The following is an 18,586-nucleotide window of genomic DNA, read 5'->3' as shown; positions in this document are numbered from 1 at the left end:
CCACTGTAAAAGTCTGACCCATAGACGGACACAATACAGAAGCCTGATGATGGCAGATGAGATTCTGCTGAAACGTTGCTACAACTTTAAAAGAACAACTACAATGACGTGGGAAAATACCCGAACCAAGCCGAATACCATACATGTAAGTACCCGCGAAAACTTAAGAAAACACACACACACACACACACACACACACACACACATATATTTGTTTTCTTAAGTTTTCGCAGGTACTTACATGTATGGTAGGAAAATACCTGAACAAAGCTGAATACCATACATGTAAGTACCCGTGAAAACTTAAGAAAACATTATATATATATTTTGTGTGTGTATATGTATGTATGTATGTATGTATGTATGTATGTATGTGTATATATATATATATATATATATATATATATATATATATATATATGTGTGTGTGTGTGTGTGTGTGTGTATGTGTGTGTGATGTGATGTATGTGTATGTGTATATGTATATGTATGTATGTATATATATGTATATATATGTATATATATATATGTTTGTATATATATATATATGTGTGTGTGTGTGTGTGTATGTGTATATATGTGTGTGTGTATATATGTGTGTGTGCATATGCATGTGTGTGTGTGTGTGTATTTTTTCTTTATTTATTGTCATGGTAGCTAGCATTAAAAGTCTATGACTTGGCTTGGTAATGTATTTTTACGGCAAGGGTTATACAATTTCCATAATGGTTCAGAGAGGCATGAACAATATTTTGCCTTTTTGATTTTCATAATCCATGTTATGGGATTTATTTGGGGGGAATTTTTTTTTAAGTCTTTGAACATAGCTGAGGAGAATATAGGTCAAACACTTATTAAAATATCTCCATTAAGTATGTGCAACACTCTATGTTCTTTGTAATCTGAAAAATGTGGGCTCATTTGTAAAATATAAACTCTTGTTTCACAGCATGAATTCTGAAGCCCAGGCAACTACTTTGAAGGAATTGATCAGGAAATTGGAGCCTGAAGGAAACCAACTCAAATGGTGAGGAATGAGGATGGGATAAAGGCAACAACTTATCTCTCCCACAGTGACTCTTAAATGAGGTTGATGGATGAGAACATCAGTCTATGCCACCTCCTCTGAATTAAACAGAAAAATATGAGTGAATGAGAAGAGAAGGTCAAATGAAAAACCATTTAATCCTATGGGCCAATATTCTGTCATTGTTGAGTAAATGAACTGCTACTGACTCGGTATTTTATATGCAAACAGAGTAGGCTTTACATTTTAAAAAAAATTGGTTAAGTGTTCTACAGCAAACTTGTGGTGGAAGGTGCAAGAAATGCATTGTTTTAAGTCTCCCAGAGATTTAAGCAACAACATATAAATAGCCTAGTTGAAGTGTTCAGAAACATTCTAAAGATATAAGTAACTACATAGGGATGTCACTAACAGTGCTTTTCCTTTATACTGAACAAAAGATAAGGAGGTGAAATTTGGCAGCCTTTGCAACAAACATACAACTGTAAAAGGCTGAGAAAACCAAGAATTAGCAACTATATCAAAACACTTGAAAAATCTAGATGCCAGACTTCAGTCAGGAATTCTGAAGGTCTAATTTCTCTCCTAAGATATTCTACATATCACAGAGGCCAATTCAGCTTAGAAAAGAGTTTGGCATGCAAGGGAAACAGAGAAAGGGCTGTACTAGTGTGCCATTACTAATTACCCTTGTTAAAAGCATTGATGTACTTTTGAGTGTGACTTTTTTTGTCTTTATTCAGCTCTTCTTTTGCAGTGCACTCATACTTCTAAAGAAAAATGATGTTTCTGTACTCCTAATAATATTCTCTTTCTTTTCAATCCTAAGAAATTCCCCTCATACATAAAGCATGTAGATGGGATATGAAATATCTCAGACACTTCCATTCTTTTGTTCTATCATTTGTATTATGTATAAACACGGTGGAAATAAATAAGGTAAGTTTGCAAAAATTAAAAAAAAGGTATGGAAAGAAATAATGAACAGTGTTGGTATAAATTAGAGGAAGCTCTATATCCTTTTCTGATCTCGGACCTTTGATTGCTGTGGCTTTCCTTTTTCTCTACTCTTTTATACATAATGCTTCTTATCCAGAAAGGGAACAATGTGATAGATAATACTGTCATTTAATTAATACCATTACTTTATAAATTATGACTATGTTTATCTTTGTTCCAAAATGCCACAAATGGCTCTAGGGATGTTTTATTTTACCAAGATCTTATGCTGAAGTTGTGCCTTTTGAAATGCAGGAAGGCAAACTTACTTAGATGACTTACTTAATTATTGCAGTGTTTCAGGACAAGCGTCATTTCCCATTTGTTTTTAAATATTCAGTATTAAAAGACTGGTCTTGAAGCCTATTTTAGTTGATCAATTAGATCAATTAGAATCCACTGGATTCTTTGATCAATTAGGATCCACTGGATTACCTTGTCAAATTGTTCTTGTTTATTTTTTCCATTAGTTGTATCCAACATTAATCACAAATATAAAAATAGCAGTGATATAGAAGAATAATTTCTTATATAAGAGAACCAGTATGATCTAATGATTAATGCACGCAGGCTAGAAAGAAGGAGATGGTGAGTTCAGGTCCTATCTTGGCCATTAAAGCTAGCTTGGGCCAGTCACCCTCTCTCAATCCAACCCACTCATTCAGTTGTTATCGGAAAAATAGGAGGATAGATATGTGTTAGATATGTTTGCCTTTTTAAGTTATTTGTAAAAATATTAAAGGCAGGAAATAAATAAATACATAAATAAATAATGCATATTATATTATCTTTTAGCATAGGGCATACTTGACACCTATTTATTTATTGTATTATATATAAAGCCATCTCTTCCCTCATGCAGACACATATGAATGAGGTAAATATTTATTATTACTGTAATGTTGTACATCTGGATGTCATGCAATGACACAGAGCACATTTTCTTCATGACTATACAGTGATTTTTGATAATTTTTCAGTTTTATAATGAAGAGATAACTACAATATGTTTCAAAGTCCAAATTTCTATTTCAATATAACAATTCTGAACCCTGAATTAAAACAGCCATTTTTGGTATATATGGCCATCTGTCTATAGAGATTTCAATCATCCAGTTTATGGTTTTCCCTATGGTGCTTTTCCAAAAAGTAACTCTTGGTTTTTTTTCCCTTTAAAACTATGTCATTTCTCATCCAAGAAACTTCTGTACATCTGAAGAACTGAAGAAGCTTCTTGGATGAGAAATGAAACAAGAAAATTCAGTTCCCTTTTGGAAAAGCCCCTTTCAGATATTGCCAACTGCTTATTATATTTGGTGTATCTAATGTTTAGTATATTTCTAGATTATGTATGTCATACAAATATGGATTACTGGATATGTCCAGATATCTAAATGGCTTAGGATTTGACCTCCTAAGTCTTTTTGTCTGGATTTAACCCACAACTTTTAATTGAAATATATAAAAAGTACAAGGCAATAAAAGCTATTTCCAAACTACAAAAGTATAGATACCTAATTCATATTTAATTTGCACATCTTTGGTTCTTATATGTAGTATGAATGAATATGTTCCGTAACTGCATGTTTTTCACTGTTAGATGACATTATTTTATTGTAGAGAAGACTTTTGTTAATGATCTCAGTCAAAGCTTCTTAATAAACAGTATTTCTTCACACTAATGTATCTTTCGTTGGAAAATATATTCCCAACTAATGCCAGTTTGGATAATACAGCAGGAATTAATATTTCTATAGATATAGAAATAAATCATACATCTCTAGCCAATTTTTTTTTAATTTCTAGCTCATGGCAATTTTTTAACTTTGGCTTTAAGCCACTGTAGAATCTCATTTCAGCAAAGAGGATGTGTTCATCATAGGGCAGAAAGCAAATATTGTTTTATTTCATAGTTCATCTAGTTTGTAATGTGTTCATCAATGGTGAGAAGTTACAGAAACAATTCATTAGCACTAACCAGAAGGATTGCTTCATGACATCAAAACATTAGCTACATAATCTCATTGTCTATTATCAGCAGGGGGACACCATACTGTCAAACTGCCCTGTTACAACAGTTTATTTGTCATTGGTTTCCTACTAAAACTTTCAAATTGAGCAATAGTTAAAAACATTATCATCTCCCACTTGTTGTCAAGTTAAAAGAAGAACAGCTGTTTATTATTTAGTCTCTGTGTGATCAGAATCTAATATACTTATCATGAATGTGTTTCCTATTTCTAGATTCTTGAGGTCAGTGTCTTAAACCAGAAATACAGTAGACAACTGAAAATAGCCAATTTCTAATAATTATATCAGACCTTGCAGAACAGACTCTGTGTCTACCAAATGCAAAGGCAAATGACCTGTTACAACAGTTTATTTGTCATTGGTTTCCTACTAAAACTTTCAAATTGAGCAATAGTTAAAAACATTATCATCTCCCACTTGTTGTCAAGTTAAAGGAAGAACAGCTGTTTATTATTTAGTCTCTGTGTGATCAGAATCTAATATACTTATCATGAATGTGTTTCCTATTTCTAGATTCTTGAGGTCAGTGTCTTAAACCAGAAATACAGTAGACAACTGAAAATAGCCAATTTCTAATAATTATATCAGACCTTGCAGAACAGACTCTGTGTCTACCAAATGCAAAGGCAAATGACCTACATTCTCCTGCTATTCTTCAGAGTCTTACCTTAAGAATCCATCCAAAGAAAGGAAAACCAGCAACTGAGCCTGCCTCACAGTGTCTCTGCTCAGCAGCACATATTTAGGCAGTGTTATTCCTCTCACCACATCCAAGGGACTCTTCAGTCACCTGAGGGAAGATGACACATATTAGGTCTCTTTTCTAAAGCTTTTGAATGTATTCATACATATAATAATTACAGGAAGATAGAATTTCAGTGGGATGAAAAATGAAAAGAAAACTCCTAATCTCGAGAGTTGTTTGACAGTGTGAAACCAATGTCAATTATCTACAGCAATCAAGATCTCCTTCATTAAACAAGTTTAAGAAGAGGCTGGGCAGTTGTTGAGGAAACTTTAATTTGATTCCTGGTTTGGAAAAAATATTGAATTTGACAGTTTAAATGGAACTGATTTCCCTTCTTCTTTCACTTTCAGCTTCCAACTTCCACAAAATGTGACATTATCATGAATATACAAAGAAAGCAAAACCTGTTTCACTGGAAACTGCTAAATGCAATAATTTTGTAGCCCTGAAAGTATATTATTTATATTGGACCAGGAAAGATATTAGAACTTAATCCACTCTGATTTTAGGTGGATACTTAGACTTATTATCCCACAAATACATTGCACAGTTGAATGGATAAACCTGTTGATTCTGAATTCAAATTTTAGGAGTGCTGACCGACACAATACCCTCAGGGTCTCCTGAAGTTCTTGTTCCTTTTCTCAGTGAGTGTTATTCATCTCCTTTGCTCTTGGTACCACTTGTTCTTTGGCCAGACAGAATCAATGAGCAGATGCATGCTGACAGCTTCTTCTCATGATATAGATTTATCTGAGTTCTTTTTCTTTCTGGTTTGAGTAGAAGATCAGTGAGCAAACCAGTAAAAAAGAAGAGTGACAGTTCGAATGGAACATTGGTTTTTATAGATGCCTAATCACACTGACTTCTTATATCAGACTGTTCCTGCTAATTACATGAGCCAGAAGACCTACAGTATGTCAAGTTTAACCAGAAATAAATTCCAACTTAGTTCCTTGAGCAGGCTTGTTAGGATTGCACTTGTAAGCCTGGTATCAATAGAACAAGAACAATCAAACAGATTTCAGATAGAATGTGACTGTCACGTTGTCCTATGTCTGAAGATGATTAAAATATCAAACCTCCAATATATATAATATTATCTAAATTTTGAAAGAGATACCAGTATGGGTATTATTATTATAATTTTTTGCTAAATGTATACCAGAAGTTAAAATAATGGAAGTTTTAAGTTTTAAATTGAAGTAAAAGAACATGGTGGGTGGAGATGACTGGTAGACACCCTGTGAAAACTGCTTTGCACAATTTTACCACCATTTGTCATACTTTAAAACAGAAAGACCCACATGCCATTGCTATAATTTCCTGCTGTATCCAGCAGTTATCATATTGCTATGAATTTCTCTGGGAAATCATGAAACCACAGTTCGATTTGCTGTAGTAGAAAGCTACTACTTATTGCCTTTGTTCAGTCTTGGGGAAATATATAACTCACTCTGAGAAGGAAAGAGCCCCATGAGCAAATTCGTAACATATTTGAACAAGTACAGGCAAACAGAAAAATAACCTGAACCACCAGTGGATGTATTTCCTTTTTCATAGTCTCAAATTAGTTAAAATAATATCACTACATATAAATGATTAAAATATATTTGAATTTAAAAGTAAACCTTTTAATTTAAATATGGTATACTTATGAGTAGGTATGTATAAGAACAATAAAGTCATGTCCAGGAATTCAAACCTAGTGAATACCTTGAAATTTCCTAGCTTAGCACTCTTTGATGACCACATTATACTTAAAATTATAAGCTATGTATAATTATATTTATACTTATAACCTAATTTGCTGTTTTGCCTCTGCTACCTGGAATTTTGGAAAGAAAAATAACCCTCTTCAGTTTGAACTGATCATCAATCAAGAAGATGGACAATGTTATTGTAAGGGTAAATTGCTTCTATACATTCCTGCTTTTCTTTTACATATTCAAATTAACCTCATGGAATTTTATCAGCCTCATTAGGAACAACAGGAAGTTAGCTCTGTAGAAAAGGTAGTTCTATTTTTATGGAGATTGTTTATAATCTCCATAAAATATATACAATCTTGCATGTTGGATTGCTCTTCTCCCTCTTCCTCTTTGCACTTCAATGACATTTTTTTTGGGTGGGGGGGGGAAATCTATCTGACCTACTTCTGAATTTTATTGTAACGGAATGCCTTGGGAAAAGAGTGGAAGAGGATTCGAGGAATGGTTAGTGCAGATTTTTCAATGAAATTGATAAATTAACTTATTTGATTAGAGAAAAGACATTATCTACATTTATGGGCAATGGGAAGGCTCTTATGCAGGGGTGGGATTCTACCAGTTCACACCTATTTGGTAGAACCAGTTGTTAACATTCTAAGCAGTTCAGAGAACCAGTTGTTAGAAGAAATTACTGGCTTAATCCTGCAAGGAAGGCAGGAAGGAAACATTCTGGTGTTGCTTACAGAAACTGCCTCTCCATTAACCCTTATTACATTCTTGGCAGGACTAGACTTTCTGTCTCTGGAACTTCTCTGGAGTTTTTCTCCCTCCTTTGCTGGTACTTTGCTTGTGTGGAGTGACTATTCAAAGTTACAATGGCACTGAAAAAAGTGACTTATGACTGTTTTTCACATTTACAACTGTTGCAGCATCCCCACAGTCATGAGAGGCCAGGTGAAGAGATGGTGCCTCGATGTGAGTGATATTGAGTTGGCCATGCCCAGCCAATAACATGACCACCCAGTCACATGACCAAGCCATGCCCACCAACTAAGCCACGCCCACAGAACTGGTTGTTAAAAAAATTGAATCCCACCCCTGCTCTTATGGATCTTTTGTGACTGTAAGTCCTGACTATGGGCAGAATCACACTGCTTGCACTACATTCTAACTGCTGCGCCACCATGGTGTATATGAAGATTCTTCATTATACTCCCAAAAGCCAGCTGTTTAGATAAGCAACCAAACTAAACTAACTTAAAGAAGAGAAGACATGATAGAAATGATATCACTTTAATAAAGATGATTATGGTATGGTAATAATTATTATATTAATGTAGAATTTAGAACTTTCTTTATGGGTACCAACATTTATTTTTCTTCATTTTTTAGTACAATATTTTCCAGGTAAGTGTCAATCTTGCATGGAAAACATTTTTTCTATTAGCAGACAATGGAGATTTCTTTAAAAAAAAAAAAGTAGCCATGAGAAAGCAGTGATTCTGATTAAGTAAATTCCACTCAACTCTTTCTAGTAAGCATTATTCAAGTCATGAATGCTAATTTGTCCTACAGGGGGCTGTGGGTAATTACCCAGAAAAACTCAGCTTTATTGTGTTGCTACAAAATATATTACTGAATGGTGTGCACTTTTCAGAGAGACAACTTTGATGTGTGAAAGACTATGAAAAGAGAGGCTTAAAAGAAAAAGAAAAATTAAAAGCTCTCATGAGACAGACCTGAATGAAAATAAGTGACCTTTAACTTCACAGAAAGAGAAAAAGACAACAAAATATTCCAGGAGAGTTTTTATTTAATAGTCAAATAACATTTGCATGGAAAATTATGCCTCACAGAAGTGCCACTGTGTCACCTACAGCAACTGTAGTTTCTGCATATTTAAACTTGTGTGGAATCTGAACCATCTTAGCAAAAATGAAGCAAATGTGCCATCTTGGCTTCATGCCAACAACCACATTGAACTGCTGACATTAAAAAAAAAAACTAGATAATTTAATCCCATATTGGAATCCATACCACAATTATATTGTCCCAGTTCTGACACAACCCTGATGTTGCACTTTTTTTTCAGCCTACTTTTTTTCCTTTTTCTTCTCTTTAAATCATTTAAATTCCATTCACCAATAGAGCAATTTGAATTCACGAGCGTATTCTTGGCTAAGTAAGATGGAGGAATGGAAGAGGAAGGAAGAGAGAGCAAAGGAAAAGAATGTTGTCATAGTAGGAGGGAAGGGAGTAAAGGTTTGTTATGTGATCTGGGTTGATTACAACCCAGATAGAGTTGATTACAAGAATACAAATGCTGTGCTGGAGCCATTTGTGCATCTGTTTTTAATTGTGTCAAACCTTCTTCTACGAGGACTAAAAAAAGAACACCCCACATTCTCTTCTCTTTAAACAACATCGATACAATGCACGTAAGATGCCTCTAGATTCTACAAGGAGAATAAGGGCTTATAATCATTCTGTATTACATTATATATATATATATATATATATATATATATATATATATATATATATATATATATATATATATATTGGTCTTTATTCGGGTTTTCTCCCGCGTAAGATTGGAAGTATCTAGGCAGCGTTTCGATGAAGTCTCATTCATCATCTTCAGGCTTCTGTCTTCAGCTCTGTGCTTCTCATCACTCTGAGAAGCACAGAGCTGAAGACAGCCTGAAGATGATGAATGAGACTTCATCGAAACGTTGCCTGATACTTCCAATCTTACGCGGAGAAAACCTGAATAACAAAGATCCACATACAAATACCCAGACTCAGAACCTCAGAAAACATATATATATATAATTTGTTTATATATATATAGATTTTCACGGATTTCACAGGTATGTGGGTCTAGGTGTGTTTGGGTCTTTTCCCATGTAAGATTAAGAGTATCTTGGCAACGTTTCGGCGAGGTCCCACTCGCCATCCTCAGGCTGCTGCTTTCGGCTCGTGCCAGTGCAAGCACGATCACACACTGCTTGCACTGGCACGGCCGAAAGCACCAGCTTGAGGATGGCGAATGGGACCTCGCCAAAACGCTGCCAAGATACTTAATCTTACATGGGAAAAGACCCAAACACACCTAGACCTACATATGTATGTATGTATGTATGTATGTATGTATGTATGTATATATATATATATATATATATATATATATATATATATATATATATATGTGTGTGTGTGTGTGTGTGTGTGTGTGTGTGTGTGTGTGTGTGTATATAAATATGTATATGTATATGTATATATGTATATATGTATATATGTATATATGTATGTGTGTGTGTGTGTGTGTGTGTATGTGTGTGTGTGTATATATATATATATATTTTCTTAAGTTTTCGCGGGTACTTACATATATGGCATTCAGCTTTGTTCGGGTATTTTCCCACGTCACTGAAGATGGCAGATGAAATTCTGCTGAAACGTTGCTACAACTTTAAAAGCACCACTACTATGACGTGGGAAAATACCCGAACAAAGCTGAAGGCCATACATATGTATATATGTATATATGTATATATGTATATATGTATATATGTATATATGTATATATGTATATATATATATATGTATATATATATATCTTAAGTTTTCGCGGGTATTTATATGTATGGTATTCAGCTTTGTTCGGGTATTTTCCCACATCATTATAGTTGTGCTTTTAAATTTGTAGCAACGTTTTGGCAGAATCTCATCTGCCATCATTAGGCTTCTGATCATCATCAGACGAACACAATACAGAAGCCTGATGATGGCAGATGAGATTCTGCCGAAACGTTGCTACAACTTTAAAAGCACAACTATAATGATGTGGGAAAATACCCGAATAAAGCTGAATACCATACATACATACATACATACATACATACATACATACATACATACATAATATATCAGCAAGGATTCAAAAAACCATGTTCACCTGCATGAGACAGAAACCAGATGCAGTTAGTTGACAGCAAGAATAAAAACGAGTAAGAAAGGAAGAGGGCTCCCTTAGGGACTGCAGCTGTTGACAATTCTCACTTTTGTTGGAATCATTGCTTTAATGACCTGGGTTTCAAACAAATGTTATTCATCATTACTTGACATGTACACAGTGACTCTCCATCCAAAAATCCATCCTAATCATACTAGACAATGGCCAAGTGTAAAAATCGATACTTTTGTTAGTTGGCCTGCTAATTGGTGACAAAATTGTCATCGCAATTATAATGCAATGATTATAATTATAATGACAATCAAGGTCTCAGTTAGATCCCCAACTTACAACTGATCACTTAACTGGTGGTGCAGTGGTTAGAATGCAATATTGCAGGCAAACTCTGCGCAAAGCCTGGAGTTCGATTCTGATGGGGCTCAAAGTTCACTCAGCCTTCCATCCTTCTGACATTGGTAACATGAGGATCCAGATTGTTGGGGGCATTATCCTAACACTATAAACTACCCAGAGAGTGCTGTGAAGTACTAAGGAGCAATATATAAATCTACATTCTAGTGCTATTGCTATATGAAATTATGGCAGACCATAATCTACTTACTATCACGATTTAAGTTCCAACCGCTGTCACCCCATCATGGTCACATGATCACATTTGAATGCCTGGCAACTGGTTCACATTTACAGCTATTTGCAGCAGCCTGCAGCAGACTTCCGATTTTTGGCAAAAAGTCCCATTGCTGACAATGGATTTGCTTAACAACTTATGTGTTCATTTAATGACCATCACAAAAAAGGTGCTGACCTGCTTAACCACTGGCATGTGTTATGATTAATTCTGGGCTCAATCATGGTTGTAAATCAAGGGTTGCTTACACACTCTTAGTAACTATTACTAGTATATAATGAGTAACATATAATAATAAGAGCCTAGTCTTTTAGACTGTTGAAATAATTTACCTAAAACTAAAGGTAAAATGTTAAATATGGTGGCTACATTTGTAATTTATACCTAAAGAAGTATAACTTAAATTAAGTACATAGTGCACGAATGAGTGTAAATCATTTTCACTTGCAGGATCCAATCTGGTTGGTCTCTGGAACCACAGGTTTTGTTTCCCGACCTTTTGGACTCATACTGGAGCCACTCTTCAGGGAACTTCTCACTTTCACTCCCTTTGAAATTTGGGAGTACAAATATAAGAACACAACACCAACCCAAAATCTACCAAACACCAAATACATCAACACAGAAACAGGATATGTGTGTTACCTGGTAGCATGCTAGAAACAAACAAATCAGAATATCCACCCCTTCTTCCTTCCCCAGTGCTTAATTTTCCCCCATCCCACCATGTTCATTTGCTAAGCTGTAACAAAGATCATGTGACCTTTTAGTTATGGTCACAGATCATGATTTTTTTCCTGGAGGATTGGGGTTAGCACACTATATTTCACCAGCAGTCTTGTGGTGTCTGAGCTACAGATTATGGCATACTGCATTGTGGGAATACCACCAGCTGTGGCTTGTTCAGTTAACCATGAGTGAACAAACCAAGGCTTGGAGCAATTTATTTTCTTTTTATAAGTTTATATAATGAATTTGAGCACGCTAAGAAGGAAGTTACAGTTGTGCCTCACATCTTGATTCCCCAGAGTGCCTCTGAGGCAGTGTTATTTTTGAATAGATGTGTACATTATTATATTATAAAGCTATATAAGGCTTCATTGGACTTCTGAGAATCATTTTTTAGCCTTCCCTGCAACCAAATGTACTTTGCCATTCTATCAGTTTCTTTACAAGGCTAGAAAGTATAATTATATTAAAACAGAAGTCTGAAAGGAAACCAGCATTAAGTACATTTCTTTGTGAAATCTTGAGTGGGAAAGAAATCTTTAATATGCAATCGGCTTCATTTTTTTTGAAAAGTATAAGAGAATTTTTTTAAATGCTCTAAAAAAATCCAAACTATGATAATAATTTTAATTAATTTGAAGAGCTGTTTCTTTTATATCTTCTTTGGTGAGAAATTCTGACCAGTGTGTAACATGTGGATTTATTAAAGTTATGGGAAAATAATATTGTTTTAAAATGAGAAAGAATTTGTGATTATGTGTATTAGAATATCATATTCCCATTCCTAATAAACACATTTTTTTCTAATCAAATCAACTCTAATGGTAACACTATATCCTTACTCCTTTAGAAATGAATGAGACAGCCTACTGATATTCAGACTGTACTACTCTATCTTGCTGGTATGTGCCAAACTTAATTTAGATCTCTCGAAGATCTATGGAGCTAACAAACAAATCCACAACCAAACTGAAGAACAAACAGCATGATAAATGGATGAGTTCAATTTCGCTTTGTTCAGCCAGCTAAATTTAGGATTTTCTTCAAAGAATTTCATTGGTTTTTTTCTAATTCTCTGCTTAATGAAAAATTAGGTTTTTTTTAATCCTTTCAATGTCTGGATGCAGCTGATTAAAATATAGGTCCTAATTTAGTGCATTACGGAAAAAAAGATAAATATGCAAGTCATAACAAATAAGATAAACAATATGCAAGACTAAATCTATTTTCATAGCAGATCATCCTGCTGCACTGTGATGTACCAATTAATTAAAATGAATCAGCTCTTGCCAAGTCATATATTCAGCTGTTCTGAAACAACTGGGAAAAATGATCAAATTTCTCAACATACATATTTCTAAAATGACAGAAAAAAGGAACTTATGATCACATAATTAATGACATCTCTTAGTTTCACTTTTCAGGTCTGTTAAAATCTATTTTTTCATTTTCAATCAATATGAAATATGAAAAATTTGTTTTCTTCATGGTGGAAAGTAAAGAGAAAATTGATAATACATGTATGAGCAGTTGACTTTTCTAAGAAATGTGTGAATGAAATTCACATGTGTAATACTAATAGGAATGGCATTTTTCAGCACTTTAGCCTATTATAATTGTCATTAGTTGCTGCTCTTGATTCCACTGGTTAAAGAATCATAATAAATAGATAAGCATCTATGTTAAGATGAAAAAGAACATGTTGCTAGGATGCATAAAATATAAGAAAATTAATGTTGATCTACTTTGTTTACTCTAGTAGAAATAGGAACATGACATAACTGCCCCCTCACATAGATTTTGTAAAGTACACTTGTAGTGTTTTTTTTATACAGCTGCTGTTTCCTTCAATCTATGATAAGTTGAAAATAGGTTTCAGGTAATCAAAAAGATTAAAAGAATCTTTCCATGTGATTTTCGTAAAAGCCCTATGTGCCTTCCCAGAAATCTGGACTAGCTGAATAAATTTGATTTTAACAATTATGCAGCTCAAGATTATGGAGGCAAGTTAGCCTAATTAAAAGAAAAGATCCCTTTACCCAAGATAGTAATTCTTTTGCAGTCAGTGTATATATTATGTCCTTTATTTAAAGAAATAATACAATTGCATAATGAGATTAAAATATTTAGAACAGGGAAGAAGGCCCCTGTAAGGCTTAGTATTGTTAGTGGTAGAGTTAGGCATAAGAGAGCAGAATAAGATGCCAGATGGAGCTGTTTATATCTCTTTGTATTTCCAGTGCATTCTTGGTGCTTCCCTTCCAGTTGGATATATTTCACATTTGTGGCTATATAAATCAGATAAACAAAGAAAAGAAAACAGTTCTCAGAGGAAATGAAGTCAGGTTGAACCTGAAACATGTTCAAATATGTGAAACCAGGGTGGTTATTAATACTTCAGATTCTTAAAAACATATTAATACTGCTCTTTGCTGAAGCTTCTTCTGTTGATAGTAGACTCGTCAAATAATTACTATGGTATAAGTCAGTAATGGGATTCAGCCAGTTTGCACCACTTCGGGAGAATCGGTTGTTAACTTTCTGAGCAGTTTGGCAAACTGGTTGTTGGAAGAAATCATTAGGGTAGAGAACCGGTTGTTAAATTATTTGAATCCCACCACTGACTCACCAAGTCTACTTCAAATATTCAACAACATGCAAAATGATTCAAAGTAGCTAATGGATTATGCAATGAATCAATTTAGATTTCTTCTTATAAATGGGTTGTTCAGAAAAGTTAGTATATGATATAGTTTTATATGATGGAAAACATGATCCCTACTCATATTCAGATGCTAATGTCCTGTTGTAAACATAGAACCAAAGCTGGTTGCAAAGTTGGAAAGCCTACTTATTAACTCAATTTACGTGAACATTTTGCACATTATCCAGCACAAGTGAACAGTCTGAAAGGACTTTCGAACACAACACGTAGCCTCAGAATGGTTCATTGAAAAGCATTCTCCATATGCAAAGAAGCATTTCATTTGGCTAGAATACTTCCTGTGTAAAGGCTGTCAGTAGCCACATCTGCAATATGGATGAATCTTTCTGATAAAAGTCAAATGGGCATCCATTAAAGTGGTCATTGGTGTAGTCATACCACAATTTCCCTGCATTTGTACAAATAAAAGGAGCCTAGATTATCCCAAATTAGACAGATAATTTGTCTTTAGATATTCTATTAATTTTCCATTTTTGTATCTATGGTCCTTATTAGTATTTTTCTACTTTAAAAAAATCCTTTCCTCATAAAGCATGTGAGTTTAAATTAGCAGCAAAACAAAAGTTACACGAGATTTATTCTACTGAAAGTCAAGCTAAGAAAAGAAGGGAATCCTGCTGATGTATGAACTGTTCAAAGATATGTATTTAAGTAGGAATCACTTCGGTAGAGGCTGTAGTGAAACAAAGCTCTTGCAGAAGATTAAAAGTTCCCGGGTCTGATTCCATTTGTACCAGCAGAGATCAGGATTAACACCACAGGATCCAACAGTGTGTGTGACACATTAAGCAGGCTAAACTCGCTCCTACTGAGCACTGGATTAATGTTTTCCATGATCACAGTTTAAGTGAATATTTCACCTTTGAAAGGTTGTGTCAATAGCAGAAGTACAAAACAAGTGTTGCAACCAGCCAACACTATTGGTCTTAATTTCCCTGGATGATAGAGGACATAATGCTAAAATAGAAATACCTGTCTTTGAGGAAACTATTTTGTCATCCTATATAATACACTTTCCTAGCTTTCTTTTTATATTTCAGTGGTTTGTTTTTTTTTAAAGAGAGAGGAGGTCATAAAAATTTGAAACAGATACAAAAGGTTAGATGCCTGTTGGTTTACAGCTTGAACAGTTATAAAAAAGTAAACAAAGTTGAGATGTGAATATCTTGATAATAAGCCAGTGGTAAGATTCATATTTTTTTTCCTACCGGTTCTGTGGGTGTGGCTTGGTGGGCATGGCAGGGAAAGGATACCGTAAAATCTCCAGTCAGAGGTGGTATTTGCCGGTTCTCTGAACTACTCAAAATTTCCACTACTGGTTCTCCAGAACTGGTCAGAACCTGCTGAATACCACCTTTGTAATAAGCCCACTTTAATAAATACAATTTAATACAATTTAAATTCAATTTAAAACACATTTCTGCTGGTTTACTTTCTGCAAATGTAAAAAGAAATATCTATTATTTTTTGGTGCTAATTCAGATTCAACTTTCCCTGAACATATCAGTTTCAACAAATGCAGTGACAATCAACTGTCCCCCATTGGCTGCCTTCTGTAAATTGAGGAGAATCTGACTCTGAACCCTAAAACAGTGCTGACATACATTTGTCAAGTTATCATCACGACCGCTCTAACAGATTTACACTGAAAGTTTTAGTTTGTACTAGCAAGGAGGCATTGCATCAATTGCATGTTATTTCATGTCAAGGTTTTTCATGTTAATATATAAGAAGTGGTGATTAAATGCGTTCCTTAACCACCTAGAATTTTTTTTTTTTTATAAATAACTGTTTTGGAGGATTATTCTGCTCTTTAAAAAAAGTGTTAGTCCTGGTCAATTCAATGAAAATTGAGTTCTTAATTTGGGAGCTCCTATCTGTGCACCATAATTTCCTTGTGTTCTTTAGCAAAGGACTCTACTGTTTACATGCATTTAGAAAAAATACAATTATTACATGTTTGTTTGTATTCTGTGTATTATTAGCTTACCAACTTTGGGAAAATCTTTTCTTTTTATTTGCTTTTCGTTTTTTTCTAAAGCTAAATTAGATGCAAAAATAATAACATGGCTTCTACTCCCCTATTTGTTGAAGCTGCTGCTGTTTTATCTAAAAAGATCTAATACTCCTGAATATAAAATTGCACATAGTTATTTGGAGGTCTGAATGAAATTTGTGAATTTTGAAATCTTCATATCTCATTTTTTTATGAGAATCCTGAAGATAAAAATGATTTATGAGCAAAGGAGGCTACTGCCCATAGTGTATTTTTGAATTGACAAACAAAAAAAGGGATTTAGAAACAATATCATCCATAAAACCAGGTAAGGATTTTTCAAATTGTGTTTCACAGAACCTTATAGATTCATAAGAACTTGATGGGGTTTAATGAGATATACAACCAGTTTCCTAGCATAAGAACTTTGTCTCTTTGATCAGGGGTTCTGGGAATTTTTTTTTTAAGGAATGGGTTCTGTGGCCTGAAAAAAAAAATGAAACCCTTGCTTTATAGCCTTATGAAACATAATTAAATGCACACTTTAGAACAGGGTCTTCAAACTCGACAACCTTAAGACTTCAATTCCCAGAATTCCTCCTCCAGTCATATTCCAACAGGACACATGGGAAAAAATCTATAAGAAGTCATTCAAATAATGCACAGGCTTTACATTGAAGAAAAATAACTTAAATTATAATTCTTTATTTCATGTACAGTGAAGTCAGCAATTTAATCCAATTCTTAATAATTTGCTTGTGTGATTGATAGTTTTTACATTACTTTAATGATTCATTTATATGTAAATAGGGAGTCATATTGCAGTGATTTTATAGGAAAGGACTGCCAGCATCTCCTGAGAGCTGAATGAATGACTTTTGAAGACACTTTCAATTCTTTTTAACTCAATGATTCTATTTTCCCCCCTCCTGTGTATTGTCAGCCTAAGAGGAAAGCCTCTAGTTTAAAAAGATAATACAATGATCCATTAAAATGAGCTTTTCTTGCTCAACCATTTCAGAATAACTGAAAAATATCAATAAAAATATATTTGCCCACAGAATGTCATCAAGAATTCAAAACATCTCAGTATTTGGATATTTCAAGGCTTGCCTCTTTACATATGGTTTTCTCTGCATGCTTCAATCACCATAGATCTCCTGACCTTGTGAAACTAGGTGTCTACTCACTGTGTCTACTAATTGTTATTAATTTAGGCTTTTAAGATTCTTTTGAATATGTTTGTTATTTCATATTTCTGGGGAAAAATAAGAAATTGGAAAAGGAGAAAAACAACAACTTATTCCTTCTCGCCTTCTTGTTGATTCTAACACAGGGAGTTGGGTGTATATTGCTGCTGTGTATTTTATATTTTATATTACATTGTTTTGTATATTTCTGTTTAGTTTTGGTGGATGAAAAATTCAAACATAGAGATGTTTCCTAGATTTTATATTTGATACACTCATTAAATATAAAACCTGGAAAACATCTGCATTTTTCTGAACATCTAAATTGGGTTTACATTATTTTTATTATTAAAAAGATGTCTTGCATTTAATGCCCCACAAAACAGCATTTAAAATGCATATAGTTCATTCTGATGGGGGAATTTTCCACCCAGAATTTCTATAGTATAGCACAAAATGACACCTCAGTAGCTGGGAGAGTGTTATTGGATTACTGAGTATAAATGCTAATAATATATCTCTCTAAACTACAACATATTGCTGCTTGATTGTTTCCTTTACTGAATAAAATGTACAAGTTTCAGGTTTAATGACCTTTCAAAATTAGGAAGTAGCAAGTGTCCTTATTAACCATTGCAATGGATATACAAATATAAATCAAACGAATGATTGCTACCAAGCTTTTCGTGATTTCCAAAGTTAACGTGAACCTAACCTGCAGCTATTTCTGCACAGAACAGCTGAACAAAATTGTTATATTTCCAGAGTTGGCCATTTTTATGTAAGGCTGCAGCTATTATTTTGTTGCTTATTGACAGGAAA

General features: G+C 34.0%; 1 protein-coding gene across 3 annotated transcripts in view; it reads left to right on the top strand.

Moving 5' to 3' along the window:
* LOC148131244 (uncharacterized) overlaps window positions 1-18,586 on the top strand; it is a 99,067-nt gene that overhangs the window by 65,407 nt on the left and 15,074 nt on the right. For all 3 annotated transcript variants that reach the window (XR_015748619.1, XR_015748620.1, XM_087960535.1), the window contains one exon: window positions 950-1,027. Coding sequence is in view for 1 of the 3 variants with exons in the window: in XM_087960535.1 (XP_087816661.1) it covers window positions 950-1,027 (78 nt within the window). In the remaining 2 variants the exon portion in view is untranslated. The remainder of the gene's footprint in view (window positions 1-949; window positions 1,028-18,586) is intronic.

Source organism: Notechis scutatus, chromosome 3, assembly GCF_049901735.1.
Source record: "Notechis scutatus isolate UNSWTSFEM ecotype Mainland chromosome 3, rNotScu1.2, whole genome shotgun sequence".
Classification (NCBI taxonomy): Eukaryota; Metazoa; Chordata; class Lepidosauria; order Squamata; family Elapidae; genus Notechis; species Notechis scutatus.
The sequence above is the reverse complement of the archived record's forward strand: the minus strand, read 5'-3'. Positions and strand labels throughout refer to the sequence as shown.